We start from the raw sequence: 20,083 nt of genomic DNA on the forward strand, positions 1-20,083 counted from the left end.
GGATGTTAACATCTCACTGACTCACTGAGCTGCAAAACGATCTGCAGCCTGTAAACAAAAATACTTCCACACTGTGACGTCAGCCTTTCTCCCTCCGGCAAGCTGACATATAACAGCCGATTGAGCTTTTTCAGGAATTGTATTAAAAGTTAGTATTTAGACTAGAAACGTGGTTACTTTGTAACACTGTAACAGCATTAGTGCACATTATTTTAACTTGGTTTCACCAGTTTTTCTTCTCTATTCTTTTCTTTTTCTCACCTTCTTCATAAAACCATCTACTTACAAACACGTTTATGTGAATGTATCTTTTTAATCTTTTATTTTACCACATTTCTCTTGTTTTATTCTGCTGAGCTGATGTAACAGTTACATTTCCCTGATTAATAAAGTTTATTATCTTATTATTATTACTATTATCTTTCCAAAAATCAGTAACTTTAAGGTCGTTTTCCAAAGTCTCTTTGTTGCTCACTTCCTCTCTGTTATTGAATCTCCCTCCCTCCCCCCTTCCCTCCCCCCTTTGACTTTATGTCCACAGGACCTTCAAGATGAGGTGGCAAAGGAAACCGAAGTATTGCAGCAACTTCAGGCTCAGCGTCAGAAGGTTCAAGATGCTTTAGATGAGCTGGACCAACAGAAGGCCTCCCTGGAGGAGCAGCTCACTCACATTCGACAGCAGACCAACCAGGAGACCCAACTTGTAAGTTGCCTCCTTCTTCTTCTTCTTCTTTTTTTTGGTAACCGTTTGAGGAGCCGTGTAATCACCTAGAATTCTGGTTCCTTTCCTTTCAGATCTCATCTCTGCAGTCAGAGCACGAGGAGCAGGAACAAAGGATATGTCAGTATGAGGAGGAGCTGGTCCAGGCCCGAGAGGAGCTTTTGGCTCTGCAGGAGGAGAGCCGGAAACTTCAGGAGAAGGTCCAGGCTGCCCAGGAGCAGCTCACTCCTCTTCAGGAGTCTGTGCGTGACTCTTTCACACAAGTTGCACAGGTTAAAAGCTCTTCCCTGGTTTCGTGCAGCATGTCTGCAGAGAAAACATTTTGTCATTTTTTGGCACCTACGCAGCTGATGGAAATGTTATTTTCCGACTGTAATCAGCAGGCTGCACGACTGTTACCCAAACGCATGAATAATAGCTGCAGTGATTATACTGATGGAGCAACACTGCTGTGGCTCCACCAGTGTGTTCCTAATGCTGTACTTTCTGTGTACACTGGCTACATAATTCATCATATCTGTGTTTGAGTGTTGTCTCTGCTCTTTAATCGTGTCATTTTTAAAAATATTCTTCTGGCACGTAGGTCCAACAGAAACTGAACGACCTTCAGGTGGAGGAGCGATCGGTGACTGCTCAGCTCAGCTGGAAGAGAGCGCTAGAGGACAGCTCTCCCGTCATGGTCAATGGATCAGCAGGCCCCGCTGCAGAGCTCCACCACGGGGACCTCTTCCAGAGGGACCTCTTCCAGGAGGACCTTAAAGAACTGAGAGTGGAAGAGCATTCAGATTCAGAGGAGAGAGGTGGCGTGAATGAGAAAGAAAAGGAAGACGAGAAGGACGAAGAGAGTCCGGAAGATGAAAAGCAGAAACACGATGCCTTGGATGATCTCTACACGGATATGTACAGTCTGTCGAGCCTCGCCAAGCCCTGGGAGAGCAATGTTAGGGTAAAAACTACACGAATAATAATAAGAAGCACTCTTACAGTAGTTTTAAATGTGGACAGACACGGCTGTAAAGCCTAATGCATGCTACAACTGTGCCGTGTTCTTGTGACATGGAAAACATCACAGATAAGCTCAAAAAAATCAAACTGAGTCTCACAGAGAACCAGGTCTAAGTTGGCGACAACAAAAACATGTAACCTACACATTACAATAACCAGATGAGCTACTCCGTCGCTTTAACTCAAAGCTTTTATCAAAAAAACATCAGATGCTGTCCTTTTAAGTTGTGCGTCTGTTCTCTAACCAGGAACACAGCAGCCCTGCGCCTGACGTCTCCTCGGAGGTTACAGAAGATGCAAAGGAGTCACCTAAGGAGACCCCACCGAAGGTAAAGTCATTCAAGTATACCCATCCATCTTCATCCGCTTTATCCGAGGCCGGGTCGCGGGGGCAGCAGCCTAAGCAGAGAGGCCCAGACCTCCCTCTCCCCAGCCACCTCCTCCAGCTTATCCGGGGGAACACCAAGGCGTTCCCAGGCCAGCCGAGAGATATAATCTCTCCAGCGTGTCCTGGGTCTGCCCCGGGGCCTCCTCCCGGTGGGACATGCCTGGAACACCTCACCCAGGAGGCGCCCAGGAGGCATCCTTGTCAGATGCCCGAACCACCTCAGCTGGCTCCTTTCGATGTGGAGCAGCAGCGGCTCTACTCTGAGCCCCTCCCGGATGGCCGAACTTCTCACCCTATCTCTAAGGGAGAGGCCAGCCACCCTTCGGAGGAAGCTCATTTCTGCCGCTTGTATCCGCGATCTCGTTCTTTCGGTCACTACCCACAGCTCGTGGTCATAGGTGAGGGTAGGGACGTAGATCGACCGGTAAACTGAGAGCTTCGCTTTTACACTCAGCTCCCTGTTCACCACGACGGACCGGTGCAGCGTCTGCATTACTGCAGCTGCAGCCCCAATCCGTCTGTCGATCTCCGGCTCCCTTCTCCCATCACTCGCGAACAAGACCCCGAGATACTTGAACTCCTCCACTTGGGGCAGGACCTCATCCCCGACCCGGAGTGGGCTCTGCACCCTTTTCCGGCTGAGAACCATGGCCTCAGATTTGGAGGTGCTTTTTCCGAGTCGAACCTCGGATAAAGTATACCCATGAAAACCAATAAACAGCATCTTTGTGACTCCTTGTATTCTTGTTCTTCTTCTTGATTTTTATCATTAGTATTTGTTTTCATTGTCATCAAGTGTGACATTTGGGACGTTTGTTTTCCCCACATCTCTTTGAAATGTTGTCTGTGAAAAGCTGTTTATACCAGAAACAGATGTGAGATGTTGGACATGCAGCGTGCCAGACAAGTGCATAGACTGACAGCAGACAGCAGATAAATGTAACCTGATAGTTGTGTTAAATCATCAGACGGGTGTTAAAACCCCTCCCCCTCCATAACCATGATGCATGATTCACTGTAATGCTCAGAGCGCCTCTCTGCGACAGGTTGCATCACCAGAGCCGGAGAGCAAACAGGAGCCTGCAGAGCCGACAGAAACAACCACCTCCCCCTCGCCACCTCAGCCTGGCCCTCGCTCCTTGCCACCACAGGGCAGCCCTCCCTCCCTGCCTGACATGGATTTCTTCCATTCAGACCCTTTTACTGACCGTAAGACCTCATCGTGAAAAATCAAGATGGAAAAAACGTGTTTTTAATGCTTGAACGCTGGCAGACTGATGGTGTGTTTTTCCTCTGTAGACGATCCTTTCAAAGAAGATCCTTTTGGAAAAGCAGATGTTGGAGGTGCAGCTCAAAGTATTTAATGAGCAATAAATCACACAAGCACAGCATTGTTTTATTTATATATATATATGTCCCATCTGACGAGTGGGTCATATTATTCATTATGTTTCTCCTGCTGTTTATGTTAAATCAGATCCTTTTGGAGGCGATCCATTCAAAGGCTCAGACCCCTTTGCTGCAGACACTTTCTTCACACAAACCTCCAGCGCCCCGTTTTCCTCAGAGGACCCTTTCTCTGCTTCAGCCGACCCCTTTGGTACCACTTCTGGCGTGCCTGAGCCAGACCTCTTTGCAGCCAAGGTGAACGATACAGCAGCCGCACCAGCGGGTCCGGATCCTTTCGCCTCCAAATCCACCAATCCAGCGGCAGCATCCAACGATCCGTTCAGCTCTAAAGGGAACAACACAGCCGATTCAGACCCGTTTGGAGGCAAAATGACCAGCACAAAGGAGGCGGACCCGTTTGGTTCTCAAGATGTGGACAAGGATCCTTTTAGCAGCTCCCCGCCGAGCTCTGATCTGGCCGTGGTGAGTAGACCTGCTAATAAAACCTGTTTACAGCGTGTTGAGTAAGATTTTTGTGACAGTATTTTAAGGAATATAATTATGTGTCCCAGATGTTTTATTACCGTTCTAAAGGTTTGCAGTAATTTTAGAAGCACCAAGCGTAAAGACCTGAACGCTTATCATCCACTTTATTATATATACTTTATATAAAATATTCTGTATAATAGTTTAAATGCATAGAAATGTGTTAAAATCGCTGACATGTAAATTGTTAAGAGGAAGCAGAAGCTAATTTATAGCAATGAGTCCCAAAGTTTGGATCTTAGCCCTCTGGTTAGGGATGCAACGATACCAATTTTTTCAAACCGATACGATACCGATACTTGGATCTGAGTACTTGCCGATACAGAGTACAAAAACCGATACTTCTACCACATACACACACACACACACACACACACACACACACACAAATGCAATGAATTGGACGACAGGTTTTATTTTATTCTCTGCTGATAAAAAATAAAATCTTAATAAAAATGACCACAAAAAAATTTCAAGTGAAAAATAAGCACTTTTGGCACTAACTATTGGCACTGTCTCGAGCTTTCAGAATAATAAATAAACACTTCTGTTTGGAATCAAATAAATACAAATTAGGTTTGAGAATAAAATAAACTTTTAAATTATTGCAGAGTCGCTTTTCCAAAACCTGAGTAAAAGTTGGCTGTTCCACACTGCTGACATTTTGTTTAGCCTAGCTACAGCAGCCTCCAGTTTCTCTTTTTTATCTGGAGCTGCCAGTCTCACTCGTCTAACCCTGTGCCTGTTTAGCGCGGGATGTCCCCCTAGTGGCCAATCTAAAAAACTACAACAGAAATGACAAGCCACCCTCTGATTAATGAAATAAGTTGGTATCGGTTCATGGTATCGGTTAACTTTTACGAGTATGAGTACACACACATTTTACAGTATCGGCCCCGATACCCGATACCAGTATCGGTGCATCCCTACCTCTGCTTATAGAATACGTTAGTTTTCTTCCCTTGTTGGCTCAGAAAGAGTTAAAATACTGGTGACCAAAAGAGGAAGTGCTATGTTTTTGTTTGATGTACATGCTCTAGTTGTAGTAAGTCATGTTACAGGTTAACGTGTTTGTCCACTCAGGCTGGATTATAAAAACGTCTGATGTGTTTGTTTGTGTTTAGAAGGACACCGCAGCATCCAACGACCCTTTTGCTCCCGGTGGTACCGCAGTCAGCGCCTCCTCAGACGCAGGTACAGTTTGTGGCATGGCACCACCCACTGGGGACAGAACTCATAGCAGCAAATAAGAAAATAATGAAAAATAAATAAAGTAAAATAAGATGCTGGATGAGGCATTGAAGTGCTGCTGATTTCATGCACTCGGTCGTTTTTCATTGATGTTTCAGATCCGTTTGCTGCTGTGTTTGGTAATGAGTCATTTGGAGGAGGCTTTGCAGATTTCAGTGCTTTGGCAAAGGTAATTTCCACATTTTTAATATATCTTCTATCACGTGCATCGTATATACATCATATATAATAAATAATTATCCAGTCTTATGTTAGTTTTGGTTTATATTTGCAACTATAAAAAGCCCAGTGCATGCATGGAAAGGAATCTATGTGCACAAAAATGCCTCTGCGGGTATTTGCTGAGCTGCTGTGCAGAGAGCTCTTGTGAACTCGGTGTGGAAACACTAATTTCACACTTGCTGTTTACACCACAGTACCTGTACCTTTATTTATCGGGGTTTTACTGATGTGCAACAGCGCGTGCGAGTGATGACACAGCCTCTGTAAATTCATGCACCTTCCTGCTTATGTAATCGATATATTTGACTTGGTTGGACCTTTTCATTCCAGTCAAATGGTGCTGAGCAGTTTGGAGTCGACAGCAGGAACCTCTTCCAGGAAGAGAGCCAACCCGCCGGCTCTGATGTGCCCCCAGCCCTGCCGCCAAAAACGGGTACGCCTACCAGACCTCCTCCTCCACCTCCAGGTCAGTTGATCCTGTTATCCAGAAAACAAAAAGCGCCTGTAACTCTGCTCGGTTGGAACAGTGTAGCTGTCACACGTCTGGGGATGTGCCAGCAGTGTTCATGAAATAAAAGCTGCCTTTGCTGAGTCTGCCCGTCTGTGCCCCGTCAGGTAAGAAATCATCCATCAATCGAACGGAGTCCTCCGACTCCTTCCATCGACGAGGAAACTTCATGCCACAGACTTCAGGAGACTTCTCCTCCTCTTCCTCCTCCTCCTCCCTGCCTGCAAAGGATCCTTTAGCCGACCCCTTCGCCCCCTCCTCCCCTCCTCGCCGCAACGCACGGGAAGCTGACGGATTTGCCAGCTTTGACAAAGTGAGCAACTCCCTCTCCCCATCTCCCTCACCTCCACCTGAATGTCAATAGTCACACCCTCTTCTCTTTTTCCTCCTTGTAAACCAACATGTAGTTACTCAATAAGGATGCATCCTCCATCAAATCAGGCCAGCTTATGAAATCACTCCATCCACTGCCACTGACGAGCCTTAAAGTGAACTAACCAGCTTATTAAAGCGTCACACGTTACGTGATTCATACGCTTCTCCCAGTTAAAACAATAAAATCTTGTAAATCTTGTATTTTTGTTTTGGGTTTTTTTGGTTTCTTTTGCATTTCTGCTGCTTGTGTATATGTCAGACTATTGTTAATAATACAATGCTGTCTAACCCTGTAAACATTTCTTTTCACCCGCTTTATTATGGGTTCATAATGAGATTTCACCTCATTTAACTCTATGACTGAAGATGCACTCTTACTTTGTGAGGAAATGCATATTATAAATTATATATATTCTTATTATATCTTCTATATAAGTCCAGAATGTTTGGCAGTGAATGGAGAGATGACAGGCTGCTTGTATTTGGCTTTTTATTAGCCATCCCAACTTTGTCACATTGACATTACTTCCTGTGCAAGTTTAGAGTCTCTATAATTACCGATGTAATTATCTGAGTTTTTATTCTTCTTTTAACACTAAATTTGTCTCAGGGACATTTTCCCCACCCATGGGGCATAGTGGCATCAGTTGACTCATGAGCTGCATTCATACTTTTTATACCTCCAAACGTTTTTCAGTAAGTTGCTGTTTTATAACATCACTGATTTGGGATAAACACCTAACCTCGCCTCGAAACATTCAATAAGTGCAGGCTGCTGTGAAAACTTGAACCCAAAGAATGGTGGAGGGCTTTCTTTTCCTCTCATTCATTCATGTGCTTCCAAAATTAATATATCTATAATAATATAAATAAAAGGAACCAAGAGGAAGATGATTGTGTGGGTTCATCTTCGGGTTAAGTAGTTCTATTAGTTCAACCCTTTTTAATGCTGCATGGAAATGACCTGTGAAGTTGCATCACACCAGAACACTGTTGATCCTCCTGTCACGTGAGCACCCTCGCATGTACCTGTCAGTCGCCCACCTGCATGCACTAACTGTGTCTTTGACTCTCGTTGACTTACCCCAGCGCCTCCACCGTTTCTCGAATCATCAACATTTCCTTTCCCCTTTACTCTGCTGCTGTTTATTTATACAGCTTTCCTCTGTTCATTCATCAGTTTGTGTCCTCGTGTGGTCAGCAGTGTGTTGTGGAGAAGCAGATTGACTGTATTCTCTCTGTGTTTCTTTACACCTCTGTTTAATAAAGTGTTGAATCAAGGCCACCATCTCCGGCTTCTATGTGCATCCATGACATCACCACCTGTAAACCCCTGAGTTTAAAGGATCAAGTGTTTTACATGTTCAGTTCATTTATCAGAGGTTTGGACTTCAGCTTACTGTTGATAACTTCCCACACCATGTGTTGCATTTAGGATGATTTCCCAGCCCATAAACTGTAACTTCTGCATTGCAGTGCCGCTGCAAACAGAGACTGTAATTCAGCCAATTACATAAATGACCACATGGGCACAACAGTAATAAAGTTAGGTGCATTATTAATCATTATAGATTCATATGAAGGAAGGCTCATTTGGCCACAGGTTGCTCTGTGTGTATATTTGTTACCCGGCGAGACAAACTGATACAAAGTAACCAGGAAATGACATTTCTGAGAAGCTACAGTGTGGTGTGCTGTCAGGTAAATGAACTAAAACATGTAAAACTCTGTAATGATCCTTTAAAGTATCCTAACAACAAGATAAGAAGACTATGAAGTTTTTTTCTTAAAGCTGTGGAATAAAAAGCACCGTTTGTCTTTCCATGTATCTTATTTATGTTTGATTTCATTCATATTTAAGAGAATTGGCGGGATGTTGTCTGCAACAAAGTGCATGTTCTCTGTCAGATCATCACATTCTGTACACGTCTTCTCGTGCATGTTCTGCATACGTGACCTCTTATTATCGGCTCTAAAACAGTTGCTAGGAGACTCCTTTGCATGGCTGGATGCACGTGGGATGACCTCTGTTGCTTCTGTCTGTCATTGGTTAAGAATAATGAACATATTTACACAGTCTGCAATAATTAACCAATTAAACCAGTGGACTGTGTTTCCTTCCTACTCTTTTTGTGACCGTGGAGCTTTCAGTGCATGTGATTGTGCTCCTACAGCTGCGCCTGTTTGTCTTCAGGCTTTTCCAGCATCGCAGTCCCTGCTTTTGCCCTGATCATGTGGCTGCAGGAACTTTGCAAGGGTATATATGTTGGAGGGAGGACTGTTTTCGTTTGGATAAAGGGAAATCAATTTCAATCGCCTTTCCTGTTCTTTTTTTCTTTTTTCCTAATTTGTTTGAGAAGTCTGCAAAAGTCTGGATTTCTTTTAGACCTCATTGCGATGCACCTTTCTCAGAATGGGCACAGAACTACAAATTTAGACGCCAATACATGATTTTTTATTTTTATTTTTTTAGCACCCTACAATTGTGCGTCCTGACTCACTGTCTTTGGTTTCTGGCACATAAATGGTGATTACAAATCAAAGTGTCCACTTTGAAGGAAAAAGATCTGCTGCTGGTGGGTTTTCAAAGTTTCAAAACTGCATCCATTGTGTGCGTATGTTTCTTTGTTTCCTCTGTTTTCATGGAGCAGTATCCGACCGAGGAAGACATGATAGAGTGGGCAAAGCGCGAGAGCGAGCGAGAGGAAAAGGAGCGACTCGCCAGGCTCACCCAGCAGGAGCAAGAAGACCTGGAGCTGGCCATCGCTCTCAGCAAGTCTGAACTCTCCTGAGGAGGCCCCGTTCCCCTCTACTGGTCTGGCTCGGCACGGCACAGCTTGGCCCGGCCCAGAAAGCACCAAAGCAAAGTGGGGATTGTACAGGACTGATTCAGCATCACCTGCTGACCCCATGAAGAGACTCAAAACTCATCTCTAACTCGTTCAACCCCCCGACTGTCCATCCTCCGTTGGTCTCCGTGGTTTTGATAGAGGAGCGTAACGTTTTTTCTTTTTCTTTCCCCCTTTTTAGAACGAAGGCGCAAAAGAAAACTTGTTCTAGTGTTAACGTCGTTCTCCCTTCATTTAAAATCTAGGCAGCAAGCGCTGCATTAAGTCCCCAGGATGTAATTTATTGTAGCGCGCACTCGAAACCACTAAACAAACTCGCTACATTTCATTAAATCTCAGCTCTCTTTCCGATGAGATTTTAATAGACGTGCTCATTTTCTAGAACTCAAGAATTCCCCTAATTTTCTTTTTTGGCTCTCGATTCAACTTCTGAAACAACCACAGTGAACTGGGGAGATTCTGTTCCTATAACTCTGTAGGCCCTTTCTAACAGAGTGACCGTGTCCCGCTCGTGCAGGGAAGATGATTTTTTGTCTTCGTTTAGAGTAGGTGAGGATATTTCAACATCTCTTCGTGTTTAACTGGAAGTTGCGGCTCCTGTAAGATGTGAAATGTGTACAATGTGTAGATTTATACTAAAATGGAACAAATCTGCCACAGCTACCTTTTCCTTTGAGATTTCAGTCCTACCTTGCTCACCGTAGCACCTGTGTCGTGAGCATTACAGCATTGATTTGTGTGTGTGTGTGTGTGTGTGTCGGGGGAGGTAATAAGGAATGAAACTACAGCCATTACGTGGTTTGCATTAACAACTAGGCCACACTACAGCAGGATGCAGAACAGAAAGCACACGATCTGTTTTTCTAACATACGAACTACGTTTCTCTCAAGTACTTTAGGATCTTTAAATCGGTCTAAAAATTTAAATTCTTTAGGGCCCGACATGAAAGAATGTAACAAAACGCAAGGTTGTCATAGATGAATGTAAGCGTGGATCCTTAACTGATCATTAACTGTATCATTAATCCTGATTGATCTCCTTTAGGGAAACTCTCAAGGGCTCCTCAGCAGCTTGAATGCTGCATGGATAACTACAACTGTGCGGTTGTTGTGTTACCACGTGAACATTTGGTCCCATTTCACTGTGTGCCAGAGTCGGTGCTTCACTCGTTACCATTTGTACGATTTTTCTTTTCTTTTTTTGAATCCAGGCGTCTTTCCCGCTCTGAGAGACTCCCTGGATTTCAGAGTCTTACACAAACACGGTGAAAGTTAAGTGTTTCTCCTTTTTCGTTAGAGCGGTGTATTTTCTGGCCGTGCACCTCGACATCTGCAGGGATTTAACTTGCAAAAGACCTCAGATGTGCTGAGGATGCACGCTCACGTTGCACTGTGTTATCGGGCCTGTTGACAGCCACACGGCGGCACAGGAAAGCTTTACTAAACGTGACAGAAGGTTTTCTGCTGAGGCTACGATGAAGTGCGAGAGGCCTCTGCTCTCTCATTACCTTAGCTCATTTCTTATCAAATAATGCACAATGTTTTGGACAGCTCTTCCTGTTCTTACTTCTTTAATGTTTAGCAAGAAGATAGTTTCCTCTTCTCGTGTCTAACCAGTGTACTGTCTGTGGTTGATGCAGTACTTCCTACTGAGAGCCCTCGCTCTCTTACAATGAAGTTTATTGTAAATACAGGAGAGCGCAGCTGCATGTCTGCTCTCCAGGTCTCTTGTTGTACTAGTTCCATTGCTTCATTGTCATGTATTCAAACAGGTTACTGTCATTCTTAACAATTCTGCACATTTCTCAAAACCAGAACCACTTACTGTACGTTTCTAGGCTTATCCATAAAGCTTTTTAAGCTTCAGGCTAATTGTATTTTATTTTCTACTTCCTAACTTGTAAGAAAAATCATTATTGGAAGGCTTTGGCCATGTAATGCATTTAATTGAAACAGAATAAATATTAAAAATGTGTAGTTTTGCAGTTGGTGCATTTTTTATTTTTTTCCAGAGCATTTTCTTAATATATTGTCATCCACACGTGATAGTGCCGCTCCTGTTTCTCCTCGTACGACGCACCAGATCCCAGGAAACACAGCAAACCTCCGGGAGGAGCTTAAAAACTGGAGAGAAGTCAGTCAGGAGGAATAATGAGAGAGTAATTGTCTGTGGTCACCATTCCCTTTTTGGAAGTTGCCTTGTTGTTGCCTCCTGTGCACCTCAGTGTCTCGTGCTTTTGGCTGCTACTTCTGACCACAGCAGATCATCAGTCTCCATCTCATCCTATCCCTAGCATCCTCTGTCACATCATCTTTCTGCATGCCATCCTTCTACATCCACAAATCTTCTCTGGGATCTCCCTCTTTCCCTCCTGCTTGCCAGTTCCATAATCACCTTCCTTTCCCAATATATCCACAATTCATCCTCTACTCATATCCAAAATAATCTCAGCCTCATTGATTTAGTCTCCAGACTGCCCAACCTGATGTCCCTCTGATGTCCTCATTTCTGAATACAAGGGCATATATTTCGTTTATAGTATTTAACTATAGTATCACGATATTTCTTTTTTATTTAGATGTAAATATATTATAAAGACAATTATAGTGTCATAAGCACCTTTAGTATTCATGAAAAACCTGTGTTTACGTTTTTGACACCTTTCAAGTATTTCTGTAAACACGCTGGGCAAATAAATAAAAATTTATTAATTAGGTAATTAAAAAAATATACAAAGCAATTCTGTAATTTTATAGAAAATCTATGTAACGTTTATCTATTTTTAAACAAAGTTATTTTAATAAAAAATAATAAACATTATTTGCTTAAATATATTTTTTTGTAAAAATATATATCTTTTAGTATTTTGGGCATTTAAGATCATATTTATGAATATTATTTTCGCCTGTGTTTACTTCCTTGTTTGTAGCGTCGTCGTAACGCGGACGGCTTTAGGACCGCGGGGCGAGCGGCTGCATTCCTCTGCATTTAAATAAAAGTCATTATTGCGTTGATGAGCAGCGCACCTTTCCACGTCAGGAAGGAGGAAGACGCGCAGCAGCAGCCGCAGCAGCCGCCGCTTTCCCTTCCCACTTGCTCCCGTGTGACGTGAGTGTGAGCCGCTGTGTAAACCTCTCCGGTCGCTGCTGGTCCTCCCGCGCTGTGGAATGAGTTTTATGAACAGCTGGAAGCGAAGCGTGAAGAAACAGGACAGCAAAAGGTGAGTGGAAGAAAAAAGCTCCCGGAGATCACGGCGCGTCTTGGTTGGCCGTGTCCGTGCTTGTCTGTCTCCAAAGTCAGGCCGGCTGCTGGGATTTAATCGCACTTTTTTTAAACCTAAGGCATCACGTGACTGCGCTGGCCTGAGGTTATCGTGTCATCGCGCTGAGATTGTTTAGCGCACACTGGAGCCTGTGAACACGAGATTTCCAGGACCCTTTAATAAACCACGCAAACCACCGGTGTGTTTGAGTCTCTGTAGTTAATAAAGAGGCGGAAGAAACCTCCGCAGATGTTTGGTGTCGTGTTCCTTCTCTGTTATTATTATAAGTGTGTCAGTCTTTGTCCTGTTAGTCAACCATGATGTGTCAGTCAGGACCACGCGAGCTTTTTACTGTTAGTGAAAGTCAGATTTAACAGGCTGATGTAAACGGTTCAGTTTTATGTTAACTATTTTAACTCCTACTAAATGTTTATTATCCAGTGTCCCATTATAATACTTGCAAGGTTTCAAGCTACCTGATCATTGCAGGTACTTTACAGCTGTTTAAGGCTCAAAGAGGGAAGTGGATCTGATACTTTTTTGTTTCGAAAAGTCTAATAATGTAACACTTTCGTGTGTTTAGCCACTGATATGATCCATCATCATGATCCATGTAGTTTGTGATGTTCTGAAGGGGCCCAACACCTATCTTGGGTCTCTCTTGTGTTTTGTTACACATTCATGTGTAAATAAAGTTCTAACTAGAACAGACAATTTTAGCGATTTCACTCCAAAACAAACAACTTTAGTTTTTACAGGACATCTGTTGATTGTATGATGTTTATATTGATTAGCAGCCTACTTCAGGCTGTATGTAAAGTGTAGGTAAATCAGAATGCATTCCACATTATTTACATATATTTTATATATATTTGAATATTGATGGTGTCAGTTTTATTTAACAATTCTCATTATGAATTTGAAACGTGCTGGGACGCTGACAAGAAGAAAATACTCGGTCATGTGCTGGAATAGTATCGAGGATTTCAAAAGTTAGAATTCACGTTCTCGCTGCAGCCCTTCTTTCCTCAGATGTTCCCAGCTAACATCCTCCTCTTACCTTATTGAGATTCAGTCTTGTGGGGGTTTTTCCAAGCTGACCTTTGACCTGTTCACAGGGATGGAATGAATCCACAAGACGTACCTGACAGCCCGGACTCCCCGAGCCGGTACGGTGACACTGCGCACGTCATGTTTTCGTACTGTGAGGAACAAAGAAAACATAAAGCCGCTGCTAATCGTGGCTCTGATTACAGCATAACAATAAGTTCAACTCTGGCAGGCGGTTACGCTCAGACTCATCTGCATTTCTCATCTCAGGTTGTCAGATGTAAACAGTCCCGAGCTGGACTCCATCATCACAGACTTCAAGTAAGTTTCTTTAAGTTCACAAATGTAATTTAACAAACTATTTGCTCCCACATCAGCCCAGTCTCACACAGGTTTCCCTGAAAGTCATCAAGTTCATATCTGTAGAAATCAGCGAGTCATTGTGGCCTGGGAGTGTCCTCGTATATCGGTGTCCATATTTCTCTCTCTCACGATCGTGTTCCTCAAACAACAGCTTGTCTTTCAGCTGGTTTTCATCCCTGGAGATTGCTCTCCTTTCTCTAAAACAGCCCCGATTCTGTTCCCGTGTTTCAGGTTACAGATACCGGACGACAAAGATGGTCTGGAGTCAACAGATCCATCGAATGGGTAAGACTGGCCTGTGAGCTCTCTCAGATCATACACGAAAACCGAGGCTTAGATTACAGAAATGTTTGGTTCCATCGAGACACAAAGATGCACGTGTTGAGGTGACAAAGTCGTCAGGAGTTCACGGGCAGCTTCTCCTGCTGCTTGTGATATCAATAATTCAGACACAGGGAACCTGAGAATAACATCATCTCTCTGCACTTTAGTTATGCCTGAGTGTGACCGTGAAATCATTGCTTATTCAAACTATGATGAGCGTTCAGAGCCTGGAGAAGAAATGTGTGTCTGTCTGATAAGATCAGAAGCACGTAAATAAGTGAGAGGACGTTTTTAGATATTTATAAAATACTGGCAGCTAGTTTTAGTTTTCTAAATATTTTTTAAAAGGTTTTATTTCAGTGAACATCTGCTGTTTTTAATTGAAGACGTGTTAAGATGTGCTGATAAATCAACATTTGTTTGTATGTAAAAGCTTTAAACATTTGATTTGCTTCTAATTTGTTTTATATCACATGTCCGTGGGCTCTGAAATCTTAGATTTTGGCAAACCGGATCCTCAAAAACCCCGGAGACATCACACATCGAAATTCACATCCGTGTGCGACAGCCTGGACTCCTCAGTCATGTGACAGGTGCATAGATGTGGCCAATAGGCAGCGTTGGGGAGTAACGGAATACATGTACCGCCGTTACGTATTTAAAATACAAAATATGAGTAACTGTATTCCGTTACAGTTACCGTTTAAAAAGGTGGCATTTAGAATACAGTTACTTTGTTGAAATAAATGGATTACACGGCGGTACTTCCCTGTTTCATATTGTGGCGGGTCAGGACTGTTTGGGTTTTGTTTGACAGCTACGTTCTACGGTTGCCATGGTTACACGGTGCCGCTCTCTCTCTGCGTGTTTCCTGGGTGAGAGAGGCCTTTTTGTTGCTGTTGTGCTAAGCTAATAGGCAGAATGCTAACGGTATAGCTCTAAAGAATGTAGCATCATGGGCAGTGTAGTCCGTGCTGCAGGGAGAATGGACTGCCATACCCGTTATGTGTCTGTGAGCGAGGGAGGGAGAAAAAGGAAAAGTACGAGCTGTCATCGAGCAAAAACGGGAGCTGGAAGCATGTAAATATAATAATAACCACTGCAGCCAAGAAGAGAGCCTGACGAGCCCAGTTGTAAGTAAGCTATTAAGACTCGACTGTACACCGTGTTCGTGTTTTCCTCCAAAAACAATAAGTTCTGTTGGAGCAGCCTTTCAACGCCTCTCTCTGTCTCTGCTAGCAAAGTGACCCAGACAACAAAGTAAAGCTAGTTTTCAGCTACGAGCCGACACAGAACCCACCGTATTAGTCAGAGGTCCCTTTACTACGGTTCGGAGCCGCGGACCTTCAGTAACAGTAATAAATCACAGCAATAGTACATTCATGTAGTTGTAAACAGCATGATAATATATTAAGTAATCCAAAGTATTCAGAATACGTTACTCTCATTGAGTAACGTAACGGAATACGTTACAGAATACATTTTGGGGCATGTAATCTGTAATGGAATACATTTTAAAAGCAACCTTCCCAACACTGCCAATAGGAACCCACTACCTGCTAAATGTCATGACCTGTTTGGCTGATCAAAGTGAAAAACCAAAACTTTGTAAACGAATGTGTTTTTGCAGTGAGCAGGAGTGTTTTTGCACCATGAGGAGGCCAATGAGAATCTAATTATCTTCAATTTAAACCCATGACCCTCTGATCTCCTCACAGCAAACACGAGAGATGAAAGCAACAATTAAGCTTTTCTTTTTACTACTCTCTATAAAGATAGATGTTTTTTCTCCTCTTGTTTCTGCGCCGGACACTGAGAGAGCTTTGTCCTCGCGATTGTGCTTTCATGGGAGCAAAAACAGTAATATGTACGAAGCCCTTAGCGTGGTCACATGAGTGTAAGCTTTATGCTGTCTCTTGATCTTTGTGGAGCTCGGTTGCTTTAAAGTTCACAGTTAAACTTTGAAGAGAGGAATAATATGTGTGGCTGTTATAGTATCTGAACGGTCAGTATTTTCCTTCAGCGTTCAGGAACAAACTGATGCAGATGTATCAGATGAATTTTTATATCACATTTGTTTTGTCAGTAATTCAGTAAATCATCAGTGGAAAATCTTTCAGAAGAATACTTTATTTAACCTGGTAGCCCTTTCTATTAAACTCGGTAATAACATGGTAATAGTGGGGTATTTTAGTGGAAACATGAGCATGGCAATAGCAAGTTAGTAACACTTAATTACTGAACTAATTAATACATTATCTGCTACCAGTGGTTATACTGGTAGCAGATAAAGTAGCTACATTGTAGCCACAGCCACCCTGGCTGTGGCTACAATGTAGCTGCCATCACCAGTGTGTGAATGTGTGTGTGAATGGGTGGATGACTGGTTGTGTAAAGCGCTTTGGGGTCCTTAGGGACTAGAAAAGCGCTATGACTAAACACACTGAAGTGTATGTAACTGGATAATAACGGGCCAGAAACTGGGCTAAATATGTGGGAACAGTTACGCCTTTGAGGCAAAACCAGTCAGTAGTAGAAATGTTTGTAGTAATAACCAGGAATCAGGACTATTTCTATTACATCTCATAGTAATCTCATTAAAAACCTGGGACCAGGAAAAAAAGTATTTAAATATAAAAATGATAATCATGTACGTAAACATAGGTGCTATGGGTATTTTACATTCCACCTCTGGGAAGGAAGCAACTTATAAATAACAGCAGGCTGAGTGGTGCTTTATTAATGGGCAAAGATGTGGCTTCATAAACATGCTGTGATTGCGCGGTAAGACCTTTGAAGGGAAGCAAAAACAGCAAATTAGCATATGTTATATGATCGTGTGGCATGAACGCTTAGCTGTCTAATAAAACGGTTTCACTAAAAATACATTTGCTTTAATAAACCTTGAGTGTAGAAGTACTGCTCCTTGGTTTAGCCAGTCAGATGTGAGATTTTGCTGCTTTTGCATCATTTCTAATGTGACAGTAAACATGATGTATTTAGCATCTTGATGTTTCAGAGCAAACACACTGTTGCAGATTAAAAACTGACAGACACCCGAGCACACGCTGGGGTCATGCGTGAAACAAAGACAAAGACTGTCAGCCTCGGCTTCGCGTGCAGCGCCACAGGTGAAAACTCATCAAGCATATTTGCTCAAGCGTGGTCACGGCGAACCCACCGTTTACCCATGATTCCTCTGGGAACAACACCCACGATTATGCAGGAAACACTACACAAAGGTCACGGTGGCTGACTGGTGAATGCATCATCTGGGCACGGCTTCACAGCCAGTGGGATGAAAGAAAAAGGAGGCGGTGCTTAACAAAAGTGGTCCAAAGAGAGTATGCAGTGGTGAGGTATCATGTTATGACACAGACTTGTTTGTAGTTTCAGTAATTAAGACAAAAGAAAGTAAATCTGCACAGCTAACTGGGATTAAACTCCTCGACTTTAATGTAAACAAAAGCCTGACAGCTCTGATTACTGCTGCTTGTTTAGTAGTTTTAACTGCTTATTAAAGATGCGGGTCGAGACGCCACAGCCGACGTGTTTATGGCCCTCTCTCGCCCATTCACACTCACTCACATCTAATGGATGACAGGCAATGGGCTGTTCGCAGTGATATACAGCTGCAAGTCCTGGCACTGCTCCCGTTCTCCATTCACGATTTCACATTATTTCTCGTGCGTCTACATTTTGGAGCCGCTGCGCTGCATCGACGTCTATTTCTGGACTGTGCGCCCGCTGCAGTGAGCAGCCTCTGCAGCAGCCCTGACCAGCTGCGCCTCAGAACGCCACATTTCTTTCCCACCTACAGTGGTGGAAAGCGTTTGTGTCTTTTTATGATGAAAAATGGCTTCGTGACTATGAACACTTCTGCTTTTAGCACATTGCTCCTCCAGGGTTTAGTTTGTGGAAGTGTCCTCACTGCACAGAAAAATCCCCTGACTGTGAAAGTGGGCATTTCAGCCACGCTCCTGATTTTGCATTAACCAATCAGAGCGGAGACTGCAGTGTGGAGCATGAGGGTGATGATCGGACGAGGTGGGCCAGGCTTTCTCTCCGTGTGTGATAGTCATCCCAGTCTTATTAAGGGCTGCTGTTGCGTCCTGCCTCTCGTTCCTCCTTCGTTTTCTCTCTCATTCATTCATCCCTACCTCTCTCTCTCACGCTCGCTCTCTGCCTAACCTTCTGCTGTTCCTGCTGCTACAGAAAGAGACGCACAACATCGCACTGCACTGCTGGAAAGGCCCCGGGCTCACAGCCACTTCTGCTATTTTCTTTCTCCTACTTTAGTCGCTTTCTCTGCGTCTCTTCCGGACACACACACACACTTTGCCAGATGAAAATGTCAGAGGAGGAAGAGACTCTGTCGAACGGGTAAGATGCGCTCATGTGACGTGTGTTTCTCGTTCAGTCGTGAGAGTGCGAGACGCTCTGCAAATGTCACTTTTCCTGCCGTGTTTCCATTCTCATGTGTTGTTTGTGTTTTCCACTCCTGTCTCTCAGGCATGTGGACAAACTCGCTCGATTTATTGTCGGAGCTGCTCGCTTCTTTTGTTTCCCGGCTGCCGTAACAAGGCCTTTGAACATGTTATACCAGCCTGTCCGATGTGCTGAAAGCTCTCTGACACACAGTTGATAAAACTAATGCTTTGTCACTCCAGGAAAGGGTGTGTGCGTGGTTGTGTGCACTTATTGGTTTGCATCAGCACATGCAGTGGTGTGTGTGTGTGTGTGTGCGTGTCTTTGCCTGATAATGATCATCATTGTGTAATTTGCTCTCTGGAGAAATCAACGCAGAATTTGAGACTTGCTGACTTGAACCTAATTAAATTATTTGGACGATGCGTGGCATGCACAGCCTGAACCTCGCACACTCTCCTCTTTCTGCCTTTTCTTTCCTTCACACAGTCCATTTCCTTTATTTTTCTTCTTCTCAGATTGCGTTTAAGGTGCCAAAATCTCGTTTTCCAGTCAGCCGGTACCAGTTGAGTCGGTTTCCACCTATAAGGAAACGATATATCCACTGATGCTTTGCTGTCCTCAGCTTTGCAGACACAGGTTTCAGCCTTTATCTAAAAAATCTGAACAACAAGAATCCAGTAACACAAAAAATGTGGTTTATTATTAAAATCAGCCCTCTTTTATGTAACATGCACACAAACCTGCTGCGTAAGGCGTCTGTTTAATACTGCTGACACACTGCTGACACACTGCAGTTTTTAATGATTCCTTATCTACCTCAGTATCATTGTGGTCTGAGTCTAACAGGTAATTTGACTCCACTAGTTTAAGTTTAAGTTTAAAACTTCCTTTGTTACTGTGGCTTATAGTTGGAGCTGGATCAGGTGACTCTGAACCATCCCTGTAGTTATGCTGCAATCGGCTCAGGCTGCATCCCGTGATGCTTGTATCTTTCCATTTCTGGATGCTATTAAATTTTCTATAGTCAGTGTTTTGTCCCGTCTCCCTATGCTCTCCCTTTTTCTCCTCTCTTCCCCCTCACCCTCCTGACCGGTCGTGGCAGATGCCCCCTCCTCCCTCAACCTGGAAGTGCTGGAGTTTTTTCCATCCTACCGTCACCAAGTGCTTGCTCATAGGGGACTGTCAATATAAAGCAACTTTCTAAAATCTAAAATAATAACTAAACATGCCTCGAGTAAAGATTTAGGGTAAGGTTACAATAAATGTTTGGCTAAGCTGTACATTTGGTGTAAGTATTAGCATCTCTTAATTCTGTCGTTTAAACTCTGATCTGGGCCCTAGTTATATTTTAAAGGTGGGACTTTGACCGAGAGGTTACAGGGTATTACTGTGACTAAA

At 43.4% G+C, this 20,083-nt stretch overlaps 2 protein-coding genes across 9 annotated transcripts in view; both read left to right on the forward strand.

Moving 5' to 3' along the window:
• The window catches only part of eps15 (epidermal growth factor receptor pathway substrate 15), a 29,012-nt gene extending 17,773 nt beyond the window's left edge, over positions 1-11,239 (forward strand). For 2 of the 6 annotated variants that reach the window (XM_085151276.1, XM_085151278.1), the window contains exons 14-25: positions 542-703; positions 796-993; positions 1,305-1,667; positions 1,975-2,055; positions 3,161-3,323; positions 3,414-3,470; positions 3,592-3,986; positions 5,174-5,243; positions 5,399-5,469; positions 5,853-5,988; positions 6,138-6,343; positions 9,057-11,239. In XM_085151276.1, the coding sequence (XP_085007402.1) occupies positions 542-703; positions 796-993; positions 1,305-1,667; positions 1,975-2,055; positions 3,161-3,323; positions 3,414-3,470; positions 3,592-3,986; positions 5,174-5,243; positions 5,399-5,469; positions 5,853-5,988; positions 6,138-6,343; positions 9,057-9,197 (2,043 nt within the window). In that variant the 3' untranslated portion in view covers positions 9,198-11,239. The remainder of the gene's footprint in view (positions 1-541; positions 704-795; positions 994-1,304; positions 1,668-1,974; positions 2,056-3,160; positions 3,324-3,413; positions 3,471-3,591; positions 3,987-5,173; positions 5,244-5,398; positions 5,470-5,852; positions 5,989-6,137; positions 6,344-9,056) is intronic. The other 4 variants (XM_085151277.1, XM_085151282.1, XM_085151279.1 and 1 more) reach the window with 3 other exon arrangements.
• A 944-nt stretch (positions 11,240-12,183) lies between these two features.
• The window catches only part of ttc39a (tetratricopeptide repeat domain 39A), a 35,032-nt gene continuing 27,132 nt past the window's right edge, over positions 12,184-20,083 (forward strand). The window contains exons 1-4 of one of the 3 annotated variants that reach the window (XM_085151291.1): positions 12,185-12,475; positions 13,636-13,686; positions 13,838-13,888; positions 14,162-14,215. In XM_085151291.1, coding sequence (XP_085007417.1) covers positions 12,423-12,475; positions 13,636-13,686; positions 13,838-13,888; positions 14,162-14,215 — 209 coding nt within the window. In that variant the 5' untranslated portion in view covers positions 12,185-12,422. Of the gene's footprint in view, positions 12,476-13,635; positions 13,687-13,837; positions 13,889-14,161; positions 18,638-20,083 lie in introns of those variants that run through there. The other 2 variants (XM_085151292.1, XM_085151294.1) reach the window with 2 other exon arrangements.

This window comes from Neolamprologus multifasciatus, chromosome 23 (assembly GCF_963576455.1).
Source record: "Neolamprologus multifasciatus chromosome 23, fNeoMul1.2, whole genome shotgun sequence".
Classification (NCBI taxonomy): domain Eukaryota; kingdom Metazoa; phylum Chordata; class Actinopteri; order Cichliformes; family Cichlidae; genus Neolamprologus; species Neolamprologus multifasciatus.